The 13,054-nt window shown below is 40.7% G+C and overlaps 1 protein-coding gene across 11 annotated transcripts in view; it reads right to left on the reverse strand.

Annotated features, from left to right (window-relative positions):
• DOCK10 (dedicator of cytokinesis 10) overlaps positions 1-13,054 on the reverse strand; it is a 249,127-nt gene that overhangs the window by 93,058 nt on the left and 143,015 nt on the right. For all 11 annotated transcript variants that reach the window (XM_081261150.1, XM_081261149.1, XM_081261152.1 and 8 more), the window contains exons 4-7: positions 10,809-10,891; positions 3,074-3,146; positions 2,689-2,811; positions 2,324-2,458 (exon numbers count right to left, since the gene is read on the reverse strand). In XM_081261150.1, coding sequence (XP_081117276.1) covers positions 2,324-2,458; positions 2,689-2,811; positions 3,074-3,146; positions 10,809-10,891 — 414 coding nt within the window. The remainder of the gene's footprint in view (positions 1-2,323; positions 2,459-2,688; positions 2,812-3,073; positions 3,147-10,808; positions 10,892-13,054) is intronic.

Consider the following 13,054-nt stretch of genomic DNA (forward strand, 5'->3'; position numbering starts at 1 on the left):
GTGGTGAGCAGGTGGCTCTGTCCTTCTCTGACTTTGAAAGAAAACTGAATCCCCCTTCGCCTAAACAGAGTTCTGAACACATCACAGGCACTAAACAAGCTGTGGAATGAGAGGAAGAATGAAGGGACAAAAAGAGAAATGGATTTGTTAGTACACTTAGGTAGAAGTTTCAGGAAGATAAATCAAGATTTGTGTGGCTTTACCACATAAAGTGTCCATCTCCCAAGGCTTTGTAATTAAAAGAAAATTAGAGAAGAAAGGCTGAAGACACAATGTCTTCCAGGCTAATACATTTATTTTACTTTCACTGGCAAGAAATCTTGAGATCAAAGAGGCTGAGTCATTTATTCAAAGCCTTCAGGAAGTAAAAACTAGAATTTGAATACTGACCGGAACCATCCCAAGCTTGGGTTTCCCCCCACAAGATTCTTTCTAAGGTGATGCTTAAACCCATCATGTACCATCCTTCTATGCATGATATCTATAACAACCTAAATTTTAGGGTTTTATAGATGTCCTATCTGTAGGACATAGGTGGGACATAACAGGTTAAGCTGATACTGAAACACAGTCTGACTCAGAGGTTCTTGGAGCAGAAAGTCAGACCAGAGTCCTAAGGTGTATGTCCGACGTCGTCTATGATTCTTTCTTTTTTAGTTTACTTTTAAAAATATTTTTAATTTTTTTTACTTGCAGATGGACACAGTACCTCAGTTAATTAATTTATCTTTTATAAATAAAAATAGGATGGAACCCAGTGCCTCACACAGGGTCGGCAAGGACTCTACCACGGAACTATACCCCCAGTCCAGTTATAGTCTTTCAAGAAAGACACTGCATCACCACTGTGTCTCTGCAAACTTAATTAGTAAAAAAGACCACAATTATACTTTAAAAAAATGATGAGTCATTTGACAGAGCAGGCTTTGAAGTACAAGTGGAAAAGAACATATGCAAAATGTTCATCTCCGTGTCTGCAAAAGGTAGTTATTGATCTCTATTGCTAAAGAATTCTTTCATATTGCTAAGACCAAAAGGCCTCTTTTATACCCAACAATAGACAACTATCTCCGCCCTCCATTAAGATCCTTATAGCCCTTTCCATATGGAAAAGCTGGCGTCTGTGTTAAAACGCAATCAGTGGAATGCTCAGCTACACTTAATTAATTCTTTCCTTTTAAAGTTCAGCCTTACTAATTTCTGGAGGAATTCCAGATTTTCACTGTCCAGACACAGGCCAGGACTAAGAGGCTGGAGAGAGCTCCATTTTGCATCCACATATCTAAGTGACCCCAGTAGCTGTCCAAGATGCAATCTCAGCTACAAGGTAACCAGTGAGTGCCTGCGGCTTGCTGATAACAGAAAGCACAGCTCTAGTGGCCTGTGACCAGAAACAAAATCCCTCACCTCAAGCAGCCAGAGCTTTATTGGGAAATTTGGGGGAAGATTGCTAAAACACGCGAGTGCTTCCACTTTTTACCTAAGAAGAAATAAGGTAAGACAATGCATCTGAGCAGAGAATAAACGTTTTGAATGCACAGACCTCCAGTGTCCAGGGAAAAGGAAAGGTCTCTGGAACTACTCTGTTTCCCTTTGCCATAGTGCTTCATGCCAAATTCAATACTAAGAACAATAATTTGAAGGTCAAGAACTTGCAGAACAGCAGTACCTGTTAAAAGCACTAGCTGTTTCTGAAATTAAAACCTGGGGAATCAATGTAATTCTTGCCTTTGGGGGAGACCTCCTCACAGAGGAAAGAGGGGTGTGTGCACACACTGTGAATTTACATGGTCACCTCAAGATGACAATTATGAAGTGTATGCTGTGAGCTGTGATTTGCTTATCATCTTACTGAATTTCCTTGGCTCCGTGGTTCTCCCCACAGAAGCCATCTATGCAGGGGGCCATTCTCCTCTTTTCCTTGAATACATAGCTCAGCTTATATCAGTTTGCTCCTCCTCAGGACCTTTGCACCTGCTGTCCCTGCTCATTTTTTAGTCCATGAACCATATGGTGTCTCTTCCAAAATGCTTTTCTCACGTCTTGAGCACTAACATTCCTCTCTCTCCTCTGTGACCTTGTTTATTTCCTTTATCGAAAAACTTACCAGCTGACTTCTTCCTATTTATTTATTTCTTTGCTTATTTCCTGTTTTTCTTTGAAATAAGTTTTGTGGAAGTAGAGACGTAGGCCACTTTGGTTTTCACTGAAGGCCTAGAGTCTAGAACACTTCTGGGTTCACATCACATAATTAAAAAAATATTTGCAGAATTCATTTTGCCATGAAAATAACCCCCAAGGGGGAAAAGGGATTTCCACTCACCTGTACCACACCTGTACAGGAATCCAGAAAGATGCAGCCTTTGGGTTCTTTGGATATTTTCTCATCTTTGTAAAAGTTCATAATGTAGGAATTATCGGGCAACTGAGTCAGCTGGAAGTAGCGTTTTTTGAATGACTAAATAAAAGAAGAAGTTAAATTGCAGTGAGCTGTTACTAATGGAGGTTAGAAATACTGTAATTCCTTCAGAAAGGCGTTGTTCTAGAGAAGAGTATCCTCCTTCCTCATAAATAAAATATGATATGAAACATAAATTCAATGCAAATGGCTCTCCTCTGTGCTGTGACCCAAAGAGGGAGGATCAAGAAAGGTGACAGAAATGAAGATGAGTCTTGGTGTCCCCTTACCCGAACAGTAACGGTATTGTTCACGGTGCTGTTAAAATTCCCCTTGTAGAGCCAGCCGGACTTGAAAACTCCTGATCCTCCGGCTCCCCCACCACCCTTGGAGGAGGAGTGGGAAGTGGTATCCTGCAGAAAGGTATCATTAGCATGGCACTGTGCATCCAGGGCTCAGACTCGGCACTTAAAAACCAGCCTCCTTTTCCTGTCTTTGACTCATCCGCAAAATCATGTTCAATGTCAAAACAAACATGATTCATTCTGACTAAAAGCCCCAACACAATCAGCTACTGCTGCTCATGAAAAACTGGCCAGAAGGTGAAATCTCCAATGCAAGACAGGAACTAATCGCCCTCATGTTTAAACATTTCACTTTCAACAACTCACTTACTTCATCCTTATCAGCATCTTCATGGTCAACCTCAAAGGAATGTGAAGGAAGTTTCTCTGGTTTGTATTCTGCTCTGATATGTTAAAAAAAAAAAAAAAAAGAAAAAAGAAAGAAAAAAAAAAGGATTCTGATTTGTCATTTAGGACATGGCTCTCATTTTCAGCTGTTCCCAAGGTAACAACTATGCTAGCGCTCTTAGAAATTTTTAAGATTTGTAATCTTGAAAACTGTGGGGGTCCCGTTTCCTTTAGAAGTATTAACCTTGCCCATGCCATTAGATCTTACCTCTAGTAAATAAACAATTTAAGCAATGGAGTTAACTATTCACACAGATGGATTAAAACATGAATTAAAAGGAAGCAAACAAGACACCATTAAAGGTTTGGAAGTTTCCTACCTCCACCTTCTGAAGTCTTAAGCAGTGACATTTCCATTACCTTTCCTGGCTCACCTCTGTGTGACATGATTGAGGCTACAGGGAGGTCACCTGAAGAGCCTCAGCTCTGAGGAACCCTGATCCTGAGAAGCAGCCTGTGCCACGTCACTGGGCCACAGCTTCTCTACCCGAGGGCTCCTCAGAAGGCCACTGGAAGCGACCGAGTGGCAGCTGTGTTTCCTTTGTGCATTCCCAGGGCAGCTAAGAAATGCCTCCTCAGCCATGGCATTGTTATCTGCCCAGAGGAGCACGAGGGCACAGCTGGTTCTGTAAGTGAGTCAGAATGATAGGCTTTCATTGGCTTGACGCCATCTCACAAGAAAGGGTTGGATGGAAACCAGAAAATCCCTTCCAACGCTCACACACTCCTGATATCCAGCTTTTTTTTTTTTTTGGTAACAGAGATTGAACCCAGGGGCCTTAACCACTCAGCCACATCCCCAGCCCTTTTGAATATTTTATTTAGAGACAGGGTCTTGCTGAGTTGCTTAGGGTCTTGCTAAGTTGCTGAGGCTGGCTTTGAACTCGAGATCCTCCTGCCTCAGCCTGCAGAGCTGCTGGGATTACAGGTGTGTGCTCCCATGCTCTTTAGCACCTCTATTGCAAAAACTTCTATATGAAGAAATTTCATGGAATGTTTGTGTTTTCTCTCAGATGATTTACATTGTGCAGAAATAATCTCTGAATCTGACTATTGAGGAAAAAAGAAAAAAGATCAGAGGCAAATTGGTATTCCCATCACACACACTTCCTATGCTGACGGTATTCCAGAGAGGAAGGAAAATGACCACACTTATATGTAAGTATGCATAAATTTTCCCTACTGTGTGTTCATGCAGGGTGCTAACTAATGGATTTAAAATATTCCCTCACCCTCCTGGGCACACGAAAATGTCGATTCCCAGTTTACAACAGTGGAAGAGATGACACAAAAATAACATTGTCCGTGTGCTCAACTAGGCAAAGTCTGAAATCAGAACCACACGCCATTCCTGTTAAGAGGGTTTTTGAACGTTGTGGTGAAATATACACAAGAATTATTGTTTAACCATGTTGAGGCAGATTCATATTGGGGTGCAGCCATCACCGTCTCCAGCTCCAGGTCTTTCCATCCTCCCATTCTGAAATTCTGTGCCCATTAAAAATAATTCTCCACCTCTTCCCCTCCCCACACCCCTGCTTACTGCCACTATCTGACCTTCTCTGCCATGCGCTTGACTATTCTAAGCACCTCATATGAGTGGAATCAGGTATTTCTCTTTCTGTGTCTGGTTTATTCACTTAATATAAGGTCTTCAAGGCTCATCCATGTCATAGCATGGGCCAGGATTTCATTCATTTTTAAGCCTGAATACAATGATAATAGTCATTGTAACCTGGCAAAAGATCATTTCCATTAAGTCATCCTGGACTCTTCGAATTGGGGCTCTCTCCTTGTGGACTCTGAGCATTAGTCTCTCAACGATGCACACCTGCCCTGTTAGCTGTGCCCTGTTCTAAGCCTTCATCGGATTATACCTTTCTTAAAGGCAGGAACTCTAATAAACACCCACCTGCATCTTACTCAGCTTTCCTTTCCTATTGCTTTAGATGCTCAAAACCCATTTGCTGGTTGATTCAATTAAAGGGCAAGGTGAGCAAGAAGAATAGAAGTGAAATGATATAAAATGGTATAATTTCACACTCTCTTGTGGCAGTCATCTTGGTGATGTTTATTATAGCTGAGGAATGTATTTTTGGTGATCAAAATCTAAAGATGCACCTCTGACATGTTAATGGTATTTTAAAAGTATTTTACTATTGTGATTTTACCTGATAAATTCATTTTAATGAGATTTACTGGCAACTCAAACAATAAGAAGAGTAAAGCTGTTCTGAGGATAATAGTACTTGAGATTGAGTGCTAGGGTTGGTGTAGGAAGTAACGCATCAGTCCTATTTCCAATTTCCATCCTGTTTTGTTTTAGCTGTGATCTGAACAAAACCTCAAGACGTACAGAAAAATAGTTACTAATGGTAAAAGTTTTATTTAACAGAGGCTTGATAGAAAAGTGGTGGGAAATGTGTATCTCATGGTCAGCTCCACTTCAAGGTCTAGCATATAGTACACATTCAATAAATATTTTTAATAGATATATAAGACATGTATGGACATTTCAAAGACATTAGTGCATAATATGATCTTCCTCAACCATGACTTATTTACAAGTCCAAAGATGTTCCAAAATATATACTGAAGTCTAAATGTTCATTAAATGGTCTATTGCTTTTTAGTAAATTACATGTGTGTACAATCAGACATTTGTAATGATGCTAGGTTCTATAGTCTTGATTAATCTTACCATTTTATAGGAATAAAATAAAGACTGTAACAATCATTTATATAAAACACACAGTGGAAGAGATGGGTTTAGGAATCTCTGAAATCATTCTTGCTTTTAGAAAAGGTGAATTTGAACCATCTTTAATAAGAATGTTAATCACAAATGAATACTCCCCGCCCCCCCAAGGGACCTGGGTACTTGTATGGTGTTAACATGGTCCACCCCTTTTGATCAGGCTCAACTTTATGAGAAGGCCAAGAAAGTAGAGGTTCCACAGTGTTATTTCTGAAAGATGAAAATTCTTCCCACTTCATCAAAAAATAGTCCCTTTCTCTTTAATATCATCTGACACTCCTTGAGAGAAAAACATCTCCTTTTACCTCTTCATTTGATTGACAAAGCCCTTGAAAACAACCTTTCCTCCTCTCCCCCTCCTGGGAGAGATGACATGTCACCCCAGGTTCAGGGCAGGTTCAAACAGCTGATTTCAAGGTGACTTGAGGCATTTCTTCTGCAGAAGACGAAACACCAGTGTTCCAGCATTCTTAACATGGTGGCCCAGCCTTAAAGGGAGGACTGAGGACACATCCCAAGTGCACGGCAAAGGGATGAGGAGGGAATACTGAGGAGGCAGAGGCAGAGCCAAATTTGAACATGGGATGCCAACCCTGGCTCTGTGCTCATCATTTGCCCTCCGTCTGCCTTAGGCACAACACAAAGCTGTTCATTTCTGAACTCCTTATCCTGTCCTCTAGTGCCAGCATGGCAGGTCCTTCCTCCTCTTTCTCACAGAAGAATGACTTTGTGGGTGTTTGTTCTTGTCACCTGTGGATTGCAGTATTGCTCACTTTCTCATTAGGGCTGATTTCCAGGACTCACTTCCAAACAAGCAAGAGAAGGAACAGTTTTTCAAACTTCTGAAGGACAAGGGGACAACATAAGGTTTTCGTGATCATCAATGTATAAGGCTCAGTACTCTTGAGGGGTTTTCACGATCTCCCAGGTGAGAAATGACAATGACAATGGAGACAGTCTAAAACATGTGGCCAAAGAATCACAAAATCCTATGCATCAAAACTGTGAATAATATGGGACAAAACACTAAGGAACCCATCAATAGAGAATGGCTAAACAAATTATAGTAGACCCTTGGGAAGAGAGTTACTCAAAATGGAAAAGGAGCTATGGATCCATGTGACAACAGGGACATCACTTGAAAGCACAGTGCCATATGAAAGAAACCAGAAGCACAAGAATATACATGGCATGATTCTACTGTTATGATGCTCTTGGTAATGGCTGTCTCTCTAGGGTAGCAGTGAGCACTGAGCAGGAAATCAGATTACCATCACCTGGGGCGTGATGGTACTCTGTGTCTCGAAGGAAGTGTGAGTTGCAGGTGAACTCTTCCTCAAAAGGATTATCCAATGGTTCACTCAAAATTTGCATATTTCCTTGTATGTGAATTTTACTCGAACCCCCCCCCCCCCCCCGCCCAATAGACTGCACATACATAAATCCCTACCTGATGACTTGTTCTTCTTGGCACACAAGTCTTTTCCTATGTTCCAAAATTTGCATGACACTTTTAAAGTGTTGAGGGAACCATATAAAGAGTAACCCAAAATGATACCTTCTGAACAGACTCTCTCCTTTTTATACTACTAATAATCAAAACTTCATGCAAATGTCAAAAAAAATTTTCAACAATTTCCCAAATGTTACATTTATTACTTAGATAGTCTCTATTGTGTTATGTTACAATTTACATCTCTACACTCTTTTATAAAATAAAACTTCCTTTAAACATTCCCCTTACGTCCACTTTAACTGTTCAAAAAATAACTCAGAAGATATGAGACAACAGGAATGAGGTCAATAGCAAAACAACCAAATGCAGTCATCTTTGTGTCTATGCTGACTTCATTTCTCAATTAAAAAAATATACACACATATATGTATATATGTGTGTGTATATATATATATACACACACACACACATATATGTATATGTGTATGTATATATGTGTGTGTGTGTGTGTGGTGTGTGTGTGTGTGTGTGTGTGTGTGTGTGTGTGTGTATCAGTGAGTTCAAGTTAGGGTTGATGTGGGCATGTCCTTCATGTCCATCCAGTGCCAGCTTTTCCCAATTCTAAGTTTCCCGAATCTAGTTCGTACCTGATAACTAGAAGAACCACAAGAATGCCAGCCACATAACAGAAAACAAGTCCCTAAACTGAAGAAGCTCCCGTTCTAGGGGAGGAAGGAGTCCAGAATAAATTGGGCATAAGTCAGCACAAGTTGCCTGAGTGAAAATGGTTGTTGGAAAAATCAAAGGGTTTCAAGAGATCCATTGCACAGCAGGGTGACCAACGTTAATGACCAACACCCCATTCTTGCAAACTGCAGAAGGAGTCACGTGAAGTGCTCTCACTGCAAAAACGATGACAACTAGGAGGATTTTTTAATTAGCTAGATTTGACCAGTCCAGTGTTTGTGGACTTCAGAACGTCTTGCCACACATGTAAAAATGCACGCTGCTATCTGGCAACTTAAAATAAATGATGAAAAAAAAAAAAGAATTGGAGAGAAGAGAGTGATTGGGTAGGAGAGGCAGAGATCAAGATTAGTAAGGGTGGGCGCAAAAGGCCTCTCTAGGGAGGTGTCCTTTAGGTTGAGCATGAGAAGCAGCCAGTTTGAGCTGCTTTAGGGAAACATCATTCCAGCAGAGGGAAGCATAAGAGTGAAGGTGCTGAGGAGGACCAAGCTCAGAGCACCCAGGAGTGGAAGGCAGTGAGACTGGGCATGGGGAGAAAGGACAGTGGGAGGAGGTGAGCTCAGCTGCGCAGGGCACAGCTCTGGGCCCTGATGGCGGACAGTGTTTCCACTACCTCTGAGGCTCAAGGGCTCCTGGGCTGTTCTTAGTCTTGGTCCCAATGGTCCCCAGGGCACAACTTCTCTGTCTTTAAAGAAAACCAGCCATCACTCTCACATCAGTCCTGGGGGCTACTGTGCAAGATTACCTTGTCTTTTAAAGATCATGGGAAAGTCAGCACTTTAGGCTCTTGACTTTAAATTCCCCGAGCCCCCAGGAGCATTCTGTCATCTCTTAGAGCCTTTGGGATCTTGGGTAAAGGCCAGTCAGGGATATTACCCTCGGAGTTTGATTCTGAGTTATGATTTACTGTCAGTCTCATTTATCAATTTTTCACTTACATATCCTTCATCACCTCTATAAGAATGGTGGCACCTCTCGGTGCCCAAGGTTCCTCTATAAAATGTGGAAGAGTTTCTAGCCGATGGTTATTAAATGAGATAACATACTGATGGCATCTACCATATTCTACCTCACTCACTGTAGACACTCAAGAAACATTCTTTTGTCCTTTACAAAATTATTCTGTCCTAACTCAGCCCAGCTAGGCTGGCCATACCTTATTTGATCTTTAGTCAAAAAATATAAGTTTAAGAAATTTCCTTTTTTATATCAAATCTACTATGGTTAAAAAATATTTCATGTGTCACAGATCTCTGTACTTTACCTAGGGGTTAAATGAAGTCAGTGGTATAAGCTTTTTATGCTGCTCTGATCACCTGGGAACTCCAAGTTCAGTGTTGATATTTATTTATGTTTATATTTTACCTTTTATGGTTTATATTTTGCTTTTTAGCTAGAAATACTGTATCTTTCTAGTTTCTTCTTATGAGCAATTTATTTTTAAAGAAGCAGGGTTCTTAAAAGACGAAAAATGAATTTTTAAATTTAAAATATATCCAACTCTTTTTTCACTTTTTTATGATTGCACATTGGTATTTTGCAGCCTCAGCAACCCATAAAAAGAAATGATCAGTTTAAATTAGTAGCAGACATATGGAAATTCTAATCCAGGAGGTATGAAAATGATTTACCTCTACTAGCCTCAGAAGGCCCAAGTAAATTAATCTGTTTCCACCACTGACCTAAATATGCACAGTCTTTAGGAGGGAGTGCTTAGCTTGGCAAAACCTTGTAAAAACAGAATTCTTCTGTTCAATGTTACAGTCTTCATTATTCTTGGGTGCATGCTACAGGGTTGTCTCCTGGAACTTCTTATTTTCATTTTGAATATATACACTTAATTCATGTTTCTAACTTGTGGCAGCCTTACTCTTCCCCTTCTTGGTATCAATTTCCACTTCCTTCAGTTAAAGTAAGGGAAATTCTCGAGAATATTTGTTCTCACGAGAAGAATCTGAATGCTCTATGAGAATCCCAGTTCGACAATGAGGGCCTGTACCTGCCACTAGTGGACAAGCTTCCTCTGTGATTTCAGTACAGGAAGACTCCTGGAAATGTACATTATTTTACTTTCTCCTTTTCTTTATTACATCATGGATGTAAGAAAGTATAAATGGTGTTTGGGAACAAAGTCACTGAAGTGACCTTGGGAAGACATTTTTTTGGAGAGGGAGCTCAATGCTGCTATAATACCTCTCCTCACTTGATGCACAGTCTTCCAATTGGTTGGACATGATTTCCAAGTTGTAACCACTTCTCAGAACTATTCTCAGAAAGAGGAAGTCTGGGTGGTAAAAAAAAAAATGCTTTGCTTTTCAATGGTATCTACAAAAAGCATGTGACTAATACTCAGAGGTTTTGAATGTCATAATTACTTAGGAGGACCCAGAGTGTGGCAGGATCTTCCCAACAGGAAGTTCCCAGAATTACCCATCTGGAATGACTGAGTCTAGAAGAACATCTAGAAATTTGGTAGAAGTCAACGTCCAGTGTTGGGGAAAAAAGATTCGCTATTTCGGAGGAACACTGCTTTGCTCTTCATAGTAAGGCAACTCCAAAATAACGAGCCTCTGTCTCTTGCTTCTGTGGCTTCCCCTGCAATCCATTTGCAGTGGACCAAGCAAATTGTTAAAGAGGTAAAACCAGAAGATGTCACCCCTGCTGAAATTTCCCACAGTCCTTATCACAGGTTCTTACCGGGGTAGCTGTCGAATGTCTCCAGAATATTGTTCATATTTGTAGTTTACCACGTACCATTGGGAACTATAAAATTTACAAGCCTGAAAGGGAGAAAAAGACAATTATAAAAATTATCATTAAAAAAATTAGCTGTTCTGGCACAATGGACCATGAAGACAGTTCTAATCCCCAGGTGGCATTATGGTGGCTGCTAGTGATTCTAAATTGGGTGAGGAACACTGGAGTTTCTCTAAGATCATATAAATCTTTTGCCTTTTTAAAGGTAGATAAGGGGCTTTCTCTCTATAGTCGCTTTACGTTTTCCAATGAAATGGAAATTTATCCTTTTCCAGATGCATGGAAGAGGAATCATTTAACGTATTTATTCTATTTTACTCCATCAGGAAAACCCTAATCCAATCACCATTGACTCACACCGGATATGTTGCTAACTTGGGGAGCATCCTTCTCCCGGCTTCCTTGGCAACGCTTCCGTTATCTACCGGTCTTAGTGGTGAAGGATGTTGCTATTGATGTGTAATTCTTTTGTTATAATTTTAGCCTAATTTCTTCTTGCTCTTGCTTGAGTAACTGATCTTTTTCTTTTTTGCATCAGTGCCCTTGTCAGCCTGAAATGGGTTTTCCATTGGTCCTGGTTCCCTTCTGAGCCCACAGCCTTCTCTACAATGATTCATAGATTTTATAATAGATGTGAAAAAAGATAACTGAAAACTGTTTCAAAACCCAAGCGAATAGCCCAAAGTAACTATCCTATGGTGGTACACAATGGCTGAGTTTATAGTACTTATTGATAGCAAATACTTTATTGCTTTAATGACCAGGAATTTATAATGGAGATTTCACTAGGAGGCTTTTAAGACTCCTTTCAATTCTAACATCCTATGATTCTGGGGGTTAAAAAGCTGTCAATTAGGACAAAAGGACACCCTATATTCTTGCACTAGTGGAAGACAATAAATTCTTTGCACTGTGAGGAATGTGGGCTATGATGGTCTCTGTCATGAATCAGGAGGAGGGAAGGAGGGGCCCTCTGGGCACTGTGGACAGTGGTAGGCAGCACAGGTTCCCCAGCATGCAGCTCCAGATGCTCAGAAAAGGCAGGAAAGGAGGATGGTGGTTAGGAAGGCCTTTGCTGTTCTGGATCTTGCTGGCCTTGAATTCTCTCTGCACCATAGCTTTATTTGTTCAGGGAAGTGCCCACGCACAAACTGGGGAGTAGGAGGAGAGAGGCATGAGTACAGGACAAACCAAGGCTTTGAAAACAAGTGGAGATGGAGAGGACTACGGTGGTTACTGTGGGTGAAGGGTAGAGCAGGGAGAGAGAGAGCAGGGGGCACCAGTGGGGACCTATGTGAGCCAGACTTTCCGGTGTGTACTGGACCACAGGGTCACCACAGTGATTATGGGCTGCATATTTCCAAAAGCTGAAAGAAAGCATTTTGAATGCTTTTGCCATAAGTGATAAATGTTGGAGGAGGAAGACCTGTCGGCCCTGACCTAAACATTGCACAGTGTACAGCTACTCCTAACGTCACGTCATGTTTTTATTGATCCATTTCAAAAATTAAATAAATTAATTAACAAATGAAAAAAAGAACAGGGACGCTTCTCCTCCCCTCAGTAGAAGTACAGCAACAAGACAGATGAGCCTGGAGAGGAGGAAAAGGAAATCCAGGAGTCCACAAAGATGGGGAATGTGAGCAAAGCAGTGTAGTTAGACAAAACTCAATGTATTAACTTGCAATCCTGCAAAGCACATGTTTCTGGAAATAGGAGGAAAACTGAGCCTTCCTCAGCTCTTGGCTAAAATGTTTTATCTTCATTTTAGACAAAGATGATGAGGATTCAGACAAGGAGCAGAGGGGCTCTTGGCGTCCCAAGTCAGGGGGCCAGAAGTTCCCTGACTGAGGTTCTCACCTCTCCCCTACTTTCCTTTCTCTTCACCTTGCTTTAATGAAACAAAATATATTTGAAAATGGAAAACAAAAACACCTAAAGCTCACCCCCTTTCTCCTTTTACGATCTTTTTTTTTTTTTTCCTGGTACGTAGTTGTACCCAGTTCCCCTTTATGTATGCATTTCTCTGTGTGTATTGTTTTTCTGTCACCTAGCATATTCTCAAGAGATTTACATTTGCTTTCTAAATTTTACTTTAAATCAGTAGAACATAAAGGTCACACCTTAATTCAATACCCTAGTCTGCTCGTTTTGAGGCTCATTCATCCACTAATTTGTTCAGTGAG

The sequence above is a fragment of the Spermophilus citellus genome, assembly GCF_964194105.1.
Source record: "Spermophilus citellus genome assembly, chromosome: 11".
Lineage (NCBI taxonomy): Eukaryota > Metazoa > Chordata > Mammalia > Rodentia > Sciuridae > Spermophilus > Spermophilus citellus.